Source organism: Cotesia glomerata, linkage group LG2 (genome assembly GCF_020080835.1).
Source record: "Cotesia glomerata isolate CgM1 linkage group LG2, MPM_Cglom_v2.3, whole genome shotgun sequence".
Taxonomy (NCBI): domain Eukaryota; kingdom Metazoa; phylum Arthropoda; class Insecta; order Hymenoptera; family Braconidae; genus Cotesia; species Cotesia glomerata.
The window spans coordinates 28,317,598-28,331,728 of record NC_058159.1 but is presented as its reverse complement, the minus strand read 5'-3'; the positions used below and the strand labels follow the sequence as shown (position 1 = coordinate 28,331,728).

The 14,131-nt window shown below is 29.0% G+C and overlaps 1 protein-coding gene across 2 annotated transcripts in view; it reads left to right on the top strand.

Annotated features, from left to right (window-relative positions):
- The window catches only part of LOC123260215, a 195,097-nt gene that overhangs the window by 172,567 nt on the left and 8,399 nt on the right, over positions 1–14,131 (top strand). Inside the window, exon 8 of one of the 2 annotated variants that reach the window (XM_044721231.1) lies at positions 1,676–1,780. In XM_044721231.1, coding sequence (XP_044577166.1) covers positions 1,676–1,773 — 98 coding nt within the window. In that variant the 3' untranslated portion in view covers positions 1,774–1,780. Of the gene's footprint in view, positions 1–1,675; positions 1,783–14,131 lie in introns of those variants that run through there. The other variant, XM_044721232.1, reaches the window with a different exon arrangement.

Sequence of the window (14,131 nt, the reverse complement as noted above, 5' to 3'; positions counted from 1 at the left end):
CGCCGCAACACCGCTGCACGGCTTTTTAAGCGCCGCACCACCGCTGCACTACAGCCGTGACAATTTTGGTTATTTTATAAGTGCCGTATCACCGCCGCACCACCGCCGTGATAAGTAAAGAATTTATCTATTCGCCGCACTACCGCCGCACCAGCGCCGTGACAAGTAAATAAATTTCTATTCGCCGCACCACCGCTGCACCACCGCCGCACCACAGCTGTGACGCGTCCGGGTAAAAATAAAATTTTTAATTTTTACGAAAAAATAATAAATTTTGTTCGACCACCGCACCACCGCTGCACCACCGCCGAACCATACCGCTGTTTGATGGTATATACATTGAAATAATATATTCGTTGATCATTCAAATAGCTTAACTAAATTTTTTAAGTTAAGTATGGCTTGCAGTGCAGTTGGCAATGTTCGAGACTTCCATGCAGACGATCCAGGTTCGAATCCCATCACAGTTCAATTTTTAAAATTCTTTCAGAGTATTTCAATAGGCGTACCGCTTCTGTGCAACCCGAGGACGAAATTAAAAATCTACATCAACAATACGACTAAAAAAATCAATAATTTCGCGGTGCTTTGGCCTGATTTAAAAAATTTTTTTAATATTAGGCATTCGATTAAAAGGAGGTTGATCAATAGGTCTTACATAAAGATTTCTAGTCGCATTATTTATTAATTAATTATTGCGTGATAAATTAATTATGATACCCTTTTTTGTGAAATTGTAGGTATGATTTAGCATTGGTGCGGCGGTGGTGCAGCGGTAGTGCGGCGATGCTAGGGGGAGTAAATTTTTAGCGTGCGGCGTAATAGTCCGCCAAATGGCGGTCGTGCAGCGGTGGTGCGGCGGTCGAACGAAATTTATTATTTTTCCGTAAAAAATAATAATTTCATTTTTACTCGGGTAGCTAAAAATATAAAAAAAATATATTTTAAATATATAAAATATATATGAAAATCGGCCAAAAGTTAGTTATCAAAAATATATTAACTATATATTTTTTATAGATTTTTTATATATTTAAAATATAATTTTTATGTATTTCGACATATATTTTTTTTTCATGGGGGTCTAATAACATAATCAGCTCCTTTATTAATTAAAAAATTAAAATCCTGAGATAAAATAGTAATAAAAGTAATAATAAAACCATTTTCCCTATAAAAGTGATTACTTTAAATTAAATTACAAAACTAGCTCGTCACAGCATCGATTATCGTTACTATTTAACATAATAAATTTCCGAGACTCGTTTTCTCAATCCATAGATACTTTAATAATAATAACAGATAACAGATGCCATTGAATGGAATAATAAGTCCGATGAATATGAGTATAGAGATGAAACTTTCCACCAGACAAATAAATATTCCCGGTATTGTAACCATCCGAGCGGATGTTTTTCTCGTCGCGCGCAATTTACCAAATTGACCGGGCGTCGAGATATGGCTTTAGAATATCCACGCGATACTATCTTTTCACGGATCTGTAGATGTAATCATCTGCCTTTTTATATTTTTGCTATCAGTGTACCATTCTTCTCAGACTTATACTCTCATTTTATCCTTTATGTTTATTGGGCCCCTGAAATGTAGACCAAAACAATAAAATTGAATTGGACGATCCGATGAAGAAACTTATCGAAACGAAAAATTGTTCCAGGTGAACTTCCAGCAGCCGTACACGGGAGCGGGGTCTCCAGAGCGGTCTTCAATATCTGGCTGGTCCACTTGACCATCAGCTCCGGGTTCTTCAGATGACACTAAGGTAGATTTTAATTATTAATTAAAAGTTATTACATTGCTCAGCTTAATTTTATTTACTCGTAAAATATTTTAAATTAAATCGGTAAGAAAGTAAATTTTTATTGATCATAAAACATTCGCGGACATAAAAAGGAAAATAAAAAAAAAATAATAATCGTCTGGTAAAAATCGATTTCTTGAGTTGGAATTGAGATTAAAACTTTAACGTTAATGAGATCGTTGGCATTGACTACCGGGTATTAAATGCGTCAAAGACTTCCACAAATTTTTACTCTACATTGCCTCTTTATTTCATGTTCCTTTTAATCTAACTTTTCGATTACTTTTAAAATCCGTCATTTAGTACTCATCGACTTATAAAAATCTTATGCGCTAACTTTTTTTGTTACTCACCGTCAAGCCGTTATAAGTTTTTGATCGCTATACTATATATATAATATAAATGTAAGTATCACATGCAAATAACTTTTTATCCCTCGGAACTTTTCCATTAATCCTTTATAGCTGAATTTCTAAAACTATTTTAGTGCAAAACTCCTTGAATTCAAGGTAAAGTACTTCGATCTTTGTATTAATGGTTTTAATTTTTTTTAATTATTCATTAATTCAGTTTTTTACTTACTATTGAAACTTGATGTGCTAAATTTGCAGTTAAAGTCTTGGTAAATTAAAATAAAGTGTCTAAGTTGTATTTTATAGTCTTTTTGTAATAAAAAGTAGCGATAAAAAAATTCATCATCATTAAAAAATTATTAAGTTATAAGAAAAATATTTTTTATAGAAGCGAAAGATTACACGGATAAAAAAGTTATTTTAAATTAACAGAAAAAATTTTAATTAAATTCTTCAACTCGTAAAAATTATTTTTTTGCAATAAATAAATTTTTTATCAGTGTAATTATTTATTTTTATAAAAAAAAAAATTACTTCAGCTTAAATATTGTGATTAAAAATTCTTTACAAAAATTCAGACTAGCTTAAAAAAATATTTAAAAAATAGCCTTATTATATACGACCATCTCTTTGAATTCAAAATTCTGCGAATTATTTTATAACTGTAAAAAATTTTCTGATGAAAGTAAAGTCTTGTAATAAACTTTTATTAATTTTATCAACCGTGATTTTATTATAATTCTTCTAACCCGTTATCACCTATTCGGTCATTTTCATGCTAGTATAAATCTAATTTCAAGTGGATGGAAATTTCCATCTTCACTAACAATTTGAGACAATTCGTCTTCGGATAGTTAGGTCGATGGGCAACCATCGAACTTGAACACTAGTTAGCTGGTGAATGCTAGTATCTGTTCGACTATATGTTAAGTATTAACGATGGAAAGCTACTGAGAATAAAGGGCAACTTTGAAAAAATCCATGAAAAATTAACCAAGCCAGAATCTTGTAATAAAGTTATTTATACCTTACTAGCAACCTTGCAGTCACTATGTGACTGCCGTGACTTGTGAACTATAAACAAATAAAATTTTGCTTGATTAAATAATGTCTTTTGTTAAATTGCACTGTACTTTCGTAAATATTTACGTTTTGAAAGATATAAGCTCATCCCGATGTTACACTCATCAAGAGCTTTCATTTGAATACCCACATGCATTTTGATATATTTTTCATATATTCATATATATAAAATATATAAATATATGAAAAATTGATGTGGGTACTTAAATGAAAGGTCTTGATAAGTGTAACATCGGGATGAGCTTATATCTTTAAAAATGTCAGTAATTCACAAGATACAAAGTCGTTTCTTAATTATGTTAAATTACACTGTACTTTCTTAACTATTGACATTTTTAAAGATATAAGCTCATCCCGATGTTATACTCATTAAGAGCTTTCATTTAACCCTTCAGCACTCTCGCTATGAGATTTTCTCTCACGCTCATCAATAACTCAAATTTTCTTTCAAATTTCAAATGGAATGACTATGTGATTTTTTTTCTATCTGTCAAAAAATTAATATTATTTCAGATTGCAATATTATTATTTTAATTGTTCTATACTATAAAAAAATAAAATAAATTTTATTAACTCTGTGAGATATTTTCTCATCGCAATAGTAAAGTAGGGGGGTCAGAATTTAAAAAATCGGGTCTGATCGGTACAGTTCGGAGGTTCCCGTAAGAGTGCATTTGTGTTTGGATGTATTATTATTAAATATTATTTTTAAATAAGTCAATTTTTTTTTGTTTTAAGAAATTTATTTTATTTAAGATTTTTTAAATTAAAGGGACTATAAGCATGCGTGCGCTTCCACATAAGGCGTGAGAGTTTTTCTCATCGCGCGAGTAATGATAGTAAATCGTTTTGCGAGAGTGCTGAAGGGTTAAATACCTACATGCATTTTGATATATTTTTCATATATAAATATATAAAATATATGAAAAATTGATGTGGGTAGTCAAATGAAAGGTCTTGATGAGTACAACATCAGGATGAGCTTATATCTTTAAAATAATAATTTTAAATAATAATCTTTAATAAATATATGAAAAATTGATGTGGGTACTCAAATGAAAGGTCTTGATGAGTACAACATCAGGATGAGCTTATATCTTTAAAAATGTCAATAGTTCACGCGATACAAGGTCATTTCTCAATTATGTATCTAGAGATAGAGAACTTTCAAATGCAGCCTAAATACTTATCATAATAAATTGACTATCGGTGAGAATGATATGAAACCTTAAAAAGGCACAAATTCAAGTCAAGACCTTTGCAATTACACTTTCACTAAAAAAACCGATTTTATCATATTACTATCCCGGACACAAAATTTTTCTTATTCTCTTAATAATGTAGATAACTATTAAAAAATTCAATAGTTACATATTAAGAACAGTATTGAGCAAAAATGATCAAAAATACGATCGTGGAAATCAAAAAAAAAAAAAAAAAGATCCCAAACCCTCTCCAATACTCGTTGGCTAAGTCCCATAATTTCCACGGGAGCATATCCCACAAAACAGAGTGCTATCTAAACCGACAAGCGTTTCAGACAAGCCGTACATAGCGTAAATACAAAATAACAGGTAGCAACCGCCTATCCGGTAAAATGAACGACAATCGTTGGAAGCTTATCAGCGCGATCCCGTCTCCCGAATCTCCATTGCAAAGATAATTTCATGTTACACCCTGCTACACCGTTTTGTCGTTATTGCACATACTCGTGTACCAGCTACTTTACACGCATATTCATATATATATTTATAAATACAGCGAGACAAGGCTGTGGTGTAGTAGCTAGTAACATATGACAACAATCACCGCGGAAGCGATAGTTTACATGGAACATGCGGGAGGAACAAGGACAGAGGCGGCAGCAGCACCAGCAGTTAGCAGTAGTTTGGCCATATCATTCCGTCAGACGCGATGTGATGCAGTACAGGAGTACGAGTACCAGTACAAGCATCAGCGTCGTCGCTGCCGCCAGTGCAGCTTTCATTATCAACCGTCATAGATCACAACGTCCGCGTCTAGTCGTGACTCACTCACACCAATACCCTCACATGGATTCAAATTCACACCGATATATACCAACACTTTGATATCTGTACGAGTCTCTCGACATTCCCGGTTTCCCGGTCATCTTTCATTCTTTGAAAATCAACAGGATTGCACGTACAAAACGTGCCATTCCCATTGAACACTCAATTTATATACACGAAACCTCTTGACACATTTACAAATTTTTATCCTCTAATATTTTATCCTATAATCTACTAAAATATATATATTTTCAGGGACGTGTGGGTAGGTGTGTATTGAATGACAGATGGGCATAAAATGTAGACCAAGGGTTGAAAGAAAATTTTTTTGTGAATGAAAAACAGCGATAGATAGAATTTACTGTGAAAACAGAGAGGGTTTATGGAGTTGGACACCAATGAAGTCATTTAGGTGTGCATTTTATTATCGATTTAGAATTTAGAATTTGGTTTATTAATTAATGCCAAGGCTCAAGCCAAATGGCAATTTCAATACATAGTAAATAAAATTAAGAAGAGTAAATACAATCGTGAGTACATAAAATAATAAACATTTGATTAACAAAAGTAGAAGATACCAATTTATCAGATATTTATTAATTTGAAGATACTTTGTTAACATAATTGGTTTAGGACAATTTAAAAAATTACAAAAATGGTATATATTGCAGGCCGTTCGTGAAACTTTCCGTTTTTATACAGAAAAGAAATTAACTTGATTCAAAAGAAAAATTCTTGAACCAAGAAAATAATTTTGAAAAGTTTCACTGTCTTGAATTAAGACGAAAAATTCATGTACTAAGTAAAATTTACTTAAACCAAGAAAAATTTAGTAGTTTAAGAATTTTTTTACTCAAATCAAGAGAACACTGATAAAAGGATTTCTTAGCATTTAAGCAGATTTCTTTGTATTTAAGAAATCATTTCTTAAACATCATTTCTTAGCATTTAAAAAATATTTTTTAGTATTTAAGAAAGATTTCTTAGTATTTATAGTATTTCTTAGTATTTAAGAAATATTTCTTAAATACTAAGAAATATTTTTTAAATACTAAGAAATGATTTCTTAAATACAAAGAAATCTTCTTGAATACTAAGAAATCCTTCTACACCGATAGAAGGTTTTGTCTATAGTTAAAAATATTTGTTAATATTTAACAAATCATTTATTAGAAGCCATTTTTTAGTCCTTAACAAATATTTCTTAGTATTTAAAAGATTTATTAATATTTAATCAATGAATATCAGATTTATTAAATACAAACAAATCATTTTAAATACTAAGAAATATTTATTTAATACTCAAAAGTGGTCTCTAATAAATGATTTGTTAACTATGAACAAATATTATTTAATACAAATAAATCTTTCTGTCAGTGAATAAATTTCTTTAAAATTATGTACTTGATTCGAGTGAATTTTTTTTCTGAATGATACTGTTAATAATTGTAAAAAGAGATGTATCACCAGTAATTATGTTTTTTTTATTTACAATTTACATAAATACTTTGGTAACTATGAAGAAACAAAACTCCATCTACTTTTAGTCATAAAAAATTGAAAAATGATTATTTAAAAAAAAAGAATTAAGCTATTATTTGTCCAGTCTCAATAATTTTTTTCCACTTTTTTCGTTGGCTTCACAAATTTGAAAAAATCAATTTTGGGATATTATTTTGAAATAACTTTCTTAATATTATCAAAATTTACAGTGATCTCAATGATTAAAAAAAAAATGGGCTAATTGTAAAAAATTACGAATATTAGTGAGAGTTGAGATTTTTTTGACGAATTTCAGGAAAAGCTATTTTCAATTTGATAAAAAAAAAATTTGACAGAAATTTAAGGCAGTCAAAATAATAAAAAATTATTTGAAGTTCAAAATAATTGCCTTTTTTTTTTATTTTTTGAAAATTTTTAAATATCTAGAGCTTTTTTCTTTTAAAAATTATTTTACTGATTCATTTGCGATGGAATGATATTTTTTTTTTAATTTAATAAATTTTTATTTATTATCGGTCCAAAAATTAGTAAAGCGCCTCAAGCAGATATTGAAAAAAAATGTTACTATGATCTTCAATTTGTACTTCAAGGCTAAAAATAATTTTTTGCCAACTTATTCAAATATTCATAAAGCCGACTTAAAATTTCATAACCGCACAAATCCATCCTAAGAAGCATAAATAATTTTATTGAAGAATCTCGATAACATAAAATTTTAATAAAATAAAATCCGTGATAAATCGTTTGGCGCATGAGAATATGGATCAAGTTAAGATTTGCCTAGATCCTTTTATCCTCACATGAGTGATCTTTTAGTAAAAATTATAACGTCTCTTTTTTTTATTTTTTATAATATTAAAAATGATTTGGTTGCCGTAAAACACGCGACGTACTCATGAAGCTTGAGAGAGATAATTCGCGGCCATTATCCGAGCCTCCAGCGGCTGATTCACGACGTGGGAAATCAAGTGGAATACCGTCGTTGGAAACGAGCTTGTCGTAGTAGTTGTAGTAGCGAGGCTGTTAGCTGTTAGCTGGGTAGGAGCTTTCCGAGCATTTTCTCTTTACTATTTTCTACGTTACTTACCTACTTTTATTTTACTTATCCTTTTTACACTGGCTCCCTTCGGTTGCTTTTACGCTTAATATCGAACTCTCTTGCTCTTACAGAAGCTTAGTAATTTTATTTTTCGTCGTCATCTCCTTCTTCTTAACTATAACTTATCCGCCAATTTCACCTTCAACCAGGCTATAGATAGAAGCAACCACTTTATGCCGCAATAAAATTCGAGATACAGCCAATGTTTTACTCTCTTGCGGAACCAGCCTAACAGCTTCTATGAATGCGGTAAATTAAAAATATAAAAAACGCCATTCGGCCATACCCGACATGGATAGGTAGATTTCTTGTTTGAATATTGAAAAAAAAACACGTTATTAAAAGGCAAAAATGTCCTAAAATTTATTTTTTATTATATTTTTGCAAATAATGATATGAGACCGACTACAACCAATAGATATTCAAAGACATCTTCCTAAAAAATAGGATTTGTAACAGACGAAAGTCATTTGATGATAATAGCTAAAAATTAATTTATTTTTGATTTTTTTTTAATTTTCCAAACTCCGAAATAAATTGGAAAAAGTATCAAAAGGTAACGAATAATAGCTCAAATCGAAGATAATTATGTGAATTTTGACATAAAGTTGATAAATTCAAGCTATCTTTTATGGCTTAAAAATTATTTAAAGAAAAAGGGCTGAAATACGTTCATTGAAAAATTTTTGAAAATTTTCAAATTCACGGAATTAATTAAAAAAATCATCAAAACTAGACAAATAATAGTTTAAATTGAAGGTTATTAAATGAAATTTAAGATAAATTTGATAGATTTTATCTATTTTTACATCTGGAAGATTATTTTCATAAAAAATACAAAATTCAAAATTTTTGAAAATGAAAAAATTTTCAAACACCCACAACTCGTAAACTAACCGGCCGATTTTGCTCATCTTTGAACTTGATCTTGGTATTGATCCACAGAATAAGCCCACAAAATTTCATAAAGATCGGTTGAGAACTGTGGGCGCAATCCTGCTGACATGGCGCGTTATATCACATATATATATATATATATATATATATATATATATATATATATATATATATATATATATATATATATATATATATATATATATATATATATATACATAAATACATATATAAACTTTTGAGCCAATGCCATTTTTCGATATTACTCGATAAAATAAAACATATTATGATAAAATTTTCCTAAAATTACAACATGAGACCGGCTACAATAGTTATATTTCTATAGAAATCTACCTAATAATAAAAATAAATCATTTTTAGAAACGTATCAACTAATTCAAAAATCTGTCCAACTAGTGCAAAAATAATTGAATAGAAATTTTAATTTATTTGCGAATAAAAAATTTTGGTAATTATTTACAAGTGAAGTCAAACCTATTTTTGGCCATAAAAAATGATAGATCATCATAATTTTTTTTTAACTTCTTTGTTTTTACGGCGGGTTTATGGTGGTGACATCAAAAATATTAAAAAATTAATATTTCAATTAAAAAATCATCTTTGAAAGTTGGAAATAATTTTGGCTCTCATGTTTTTGGATAAAATTTATATTTTATCTTTTTTTGATACATTTTTTTGAAAAGTAAATAAAAAAACGAACAATTTAAAAAAAAATTTTAATATCTCAATTTTCTAAAAAATTTATAAATTTTTTTGAAAATTTGTTAACATTGTAGTAACCAACTTTTTTTTTTAATTGTTCATTTTTTTTATGTATTTTTCAAAAAAAAAATATATCAATAAAATCAAATAGAAATTTCGTTAAAAAAAATGAAAATTAAAATGGTTGACCCCACTTGTAAATATTTACTTAAATTTGTTCCGAAAAATTATTTTTAAAAAATTACATCTTTAATTTTTCTTAATTTTTACACGTCAATTTTTTTTGCCATAATTTATTTGTTACAAAACTTCTTAAAATTATCAAATATCTGTTAAATTAATTTCATACAAATATTTATTGACAATTTATGGTAATATTAATTTTATCTATTTATATCACTCCAAAAAATTCATTAAAATTAATATAATTATCTCATCTAAATTCTTACCTAAAAATAACCAAAATTTTTACGTAAAAATTCATCAAAATTTTTGACTATCCTTAACTCTATCGCAGATTCAATACTTTGAATACTATTTATATTCATTCATAAATACAATTATATACTTTTCCATGAGTCTAACATATAAACAATACAATAAATCTTAATTTCAAAATCATCGATATCATTTATTTATCCCAACGCTATATTCATTTGCAAACAATTGATTTAATTTGCTAAACTCCCCATAAATTTATAACTGCGTTTACGCGATTAATGCATTAATGCTAATATCTATGCTAATGCTAATGACGAGTCGACGTGAATTGAACAATCCCTTGATAGTTTTCACATCAAAAAATCTGATTTTATCTCTTATCATTCAATAAACATTAAATTTTTAATGCTAAGTTTTTTTTTCTTGCTATAACAGTCAGTAAAATTTTAAATTGAATTTTTTATGGATATTATTCTCTAACAATTCCATCCAGAATGATTTTCACAGCAAATTTATGTATGAGTAAGCCATAAAATTATATTACAAATCAATAAACAGTAATCTCGGTGATAATACCTCTATGTATATTATGACATCGTATAATACCGATTGAATAATATATTGTTACTTTATTATACTATATAATATACTAATATAAAGAAATGAGTAAATCTACGGTTTTTGAACGCGCCACTGGAATAAACGAGAGTACTCCCACGCATTTCGCGTTATTTGGATCCCCTCCAAACATTGACACCTATATATGCATAGACGCGTATACATGTTATTCGGTTGCCCCAATTCGGGTTAAATAACGCCATACATTGATTAAAATTATTGTTTTTACCCTCGTTTTTGTCCAACTCACTAATATAAAATGCACGCAAATTCTCTCTCTCATCCCTACACATATTTCACTGAGCAAATATTCATTCGAGTATTTACCGAGGTATGAATAAAAAATCATCGATATGTAAATATGATTGATTGCCAACATGACAGATCAATTAAATTATTCCAGCTTTTGTTCAAACCAATTTTTGTTTACACTTCTTTAAAATTCATCTCAAATTATCAACTCATACATTATTTATCAAATTTTTTTTACCAAAGCTCAAATATTACATATCAATAAATTTGGATGATTTATATGAAAAAAAATTTTTTAGTATTCGAAAAAAAAGGTCTTCATTGGAATTATGGAAGAAATCAATAAGCTCTGTCTTAAGGTGACTTCAATAATTCATGGAATAACAATATGTTAAAATTTTTCGGAACAAAAATATATTTTAATATAAGTTTTTGCACGGAAAAAAGTAAACTGTAAAATTCACTCGGATTCCGGTTAATTTTTATAGTTTCAAACAGTACAGCGGACATCGGAGTGGCACAAATGTAAATATTACAAAACTTAATGTATAAAGTGTAAAAGCCACAATTTATAATTTAATATCGAAAATGTGATTAGTAGCTGTCACTATAGTAAATAACGACTCTCTCATCTTCAAAAATTACAGTTTCAAACAGTAAAAATTGCCGTTTTAATATATAGTCTATACTATGAGGAAAAGGGGAAGGTTTCACACTCGAAGAATTTACCATTTGAAACAGTAAAAATTCTACTCTTAAAATATATATTTTACCAGTCCAAGCAAATCAATAATTATAGTTTGATTTTTAGCGTTGCGTTTAAAATTTACCATTTTACTTTGTAAATATTGACGTTGCTTGTATAGAAAATTTAGTAACTGTAGTTTATATTTTCTACATATCATGCAATCATTTTTTAGGTACGAAATGATAAATATCAAAGTCAAAATTCTTAATTATTATACTTAAACATTAAAGCGTCATGATGGCCGAGCGGACTAAGTCATTATCCCGTTAGTTCGTTCGTGCATCATGTCGTGAGGCGAGGGTTCGAGCCCCGACGGTTGTTCGAATAGTTCCAACACCAACCGTCGGAGATCGCTCCGGTAGCCGAACTGTACTGGCATGGGTTTTCTCTGTGGTTTCCCCATCGCCACTATTCCAACACCGATAGAAAGGGGTGAGGAATAGGGTGAATACAGTACAGAAAGCACAAGTCGGTCCACAGCCGCATTGAGAAAAATAAAGTTATGTGCGAAATTATATGTTGATTATAAAAAGTGGAGAACATGTTGTTGATTATAAAAAGAGTGGAGAATATGTTGATAATAAAAGAGTTGAAAGATTGTGTTGATAATATAGAGCGGAGCATATATTGATAATAAAGAGTTAAAAAAGAGACTACATGCGGAGATGCTGAGACAATTAGCCTTGTAAAAACCATAAATCGGTATACAAGTAAAACTCATAATAATAATAATAATATACTTAAACATTTTGGACTTTCACATAGCGAATATTACTGTTTGAAATAGTATTTTCTTCCATGTAAATAATAAATTGTAGCATTTAAATGATAAATATTATAAAGTGATTGTTAAAATCAGGATTTTACTGTTTGAAATGGTAATTTTTTTCAATTGATCATTACTTATTATAAATCGACTATTCTTTTTTACAGTTTACTTTTTTCCGTGTGAAGTATAGAAAAAATCAAAAGTGCCCAATATCTTATTTTCAATAAAATTAATTTTTTATTAATCACTCTATTCTTATTTTCAAATTTAAAAATTATTTTTTACTTTTTAATTTAGTTTTTTATTAACAGGCGAGACCATTTTTTTCTCGCTTTGCTCTCACGGAGTTCAACGGAACTATCTCTGTCGCACTCCCAACAGCAAAGCAATTGCAGTTTCTATTGGTTTCACGAAACGAATGAAATTTTTGAAAAAAAATGCTTTGTGGTGAATTAGTTTATTAAATTATCTATTATCTATAAAAACGTTTTTTCAAAATTTCCATTCGTTTCGCTAAGCCGATTGAAACTGCAATCACTGGTCTCGGCTGTTAAAGCGTATTTTTTAAACTATTATTTTTTAACTTCAAAGGAAAATTCGAAATGTAAAAATTTAACAAATCCTGACTGAATAAATAAATATAAATACATTTAGCTCGAAACTAAATGGGAATGGTAATAATTTTATTTTCCAATTTATTTGATACTCCTGTAGGATATTTTCCAATATACCACAAATTTTTTTTCTTTAACCAAATGTCGATTGCACTGATCAGTAACCACAAATGATAAAAAGTCATTTGGATTGGGTTATTTTGCGTGTTTATTTATTTTTTATTAATTTTATTTTGGGTAGTATTTATCCCAGTGGAAAAGCTAAAATAAATATTACTTCCTGTATATGTATGGACATAAAATTTTAACGCTACAATGAAGAAGGATATAGCTTTATATACTGGGTTGAATAAAAACTTTCAATTGGATTACGTGAAAATGGAAAAATTATCAATTCTTGTGAATCTTTAGGCAGACTTGCTGTGCTATAATAATAAACATTGATAGAAATTTCTGCGGGCTCGGTGTTATTTTATCTTTCATATATATATATATATATATATATATATATATATATATATATATATATATATATATATATATATATATATATATATATATATATATATAATGCGCTTACGCACCTACATATATTTTATCAATTGATGTGTGTAAAATGTAAAATGTACATACATTATATTACACATACCGAGAGAATTCCGCATAGCAGCATGTAATTGAAATAGCAGCCGTATACAACGTGAGCCGTCATTCTCCTTTTTCATTCACGGCACACTTTCAAAACCGGATGTATCAAAATTATGACATCCTGATACTATACACACACTCACATATATACAGACTGCATCGTCGAATTGGCCAAATGGGACTTTCAAGTATCGGAGTAATTAATATACGCACCAATTCAGATCGAAGTATTTAATTGGTCAAATAAACATGTGCACCCAGCACGCTGTTTTACGATTTTGCGATAGTGAATTTATAGCGAAAAGCTTTGAAGAATACCATACAGGCGTATGATACAATACACACTTCTCCTACACAAAATTGATTGTACGGGCTTTTATTAACATACGGAAATAAATCCTATAAATCTACAACAACTATATAATAATAGTAATGATAATGATTAATGATTCACTGAGGGTTTCGCTCCTCGCTGGATATTACTTCATACACGGAGAAAAAAGTATTGCTATTTTCACGATACAGTATAGTGAT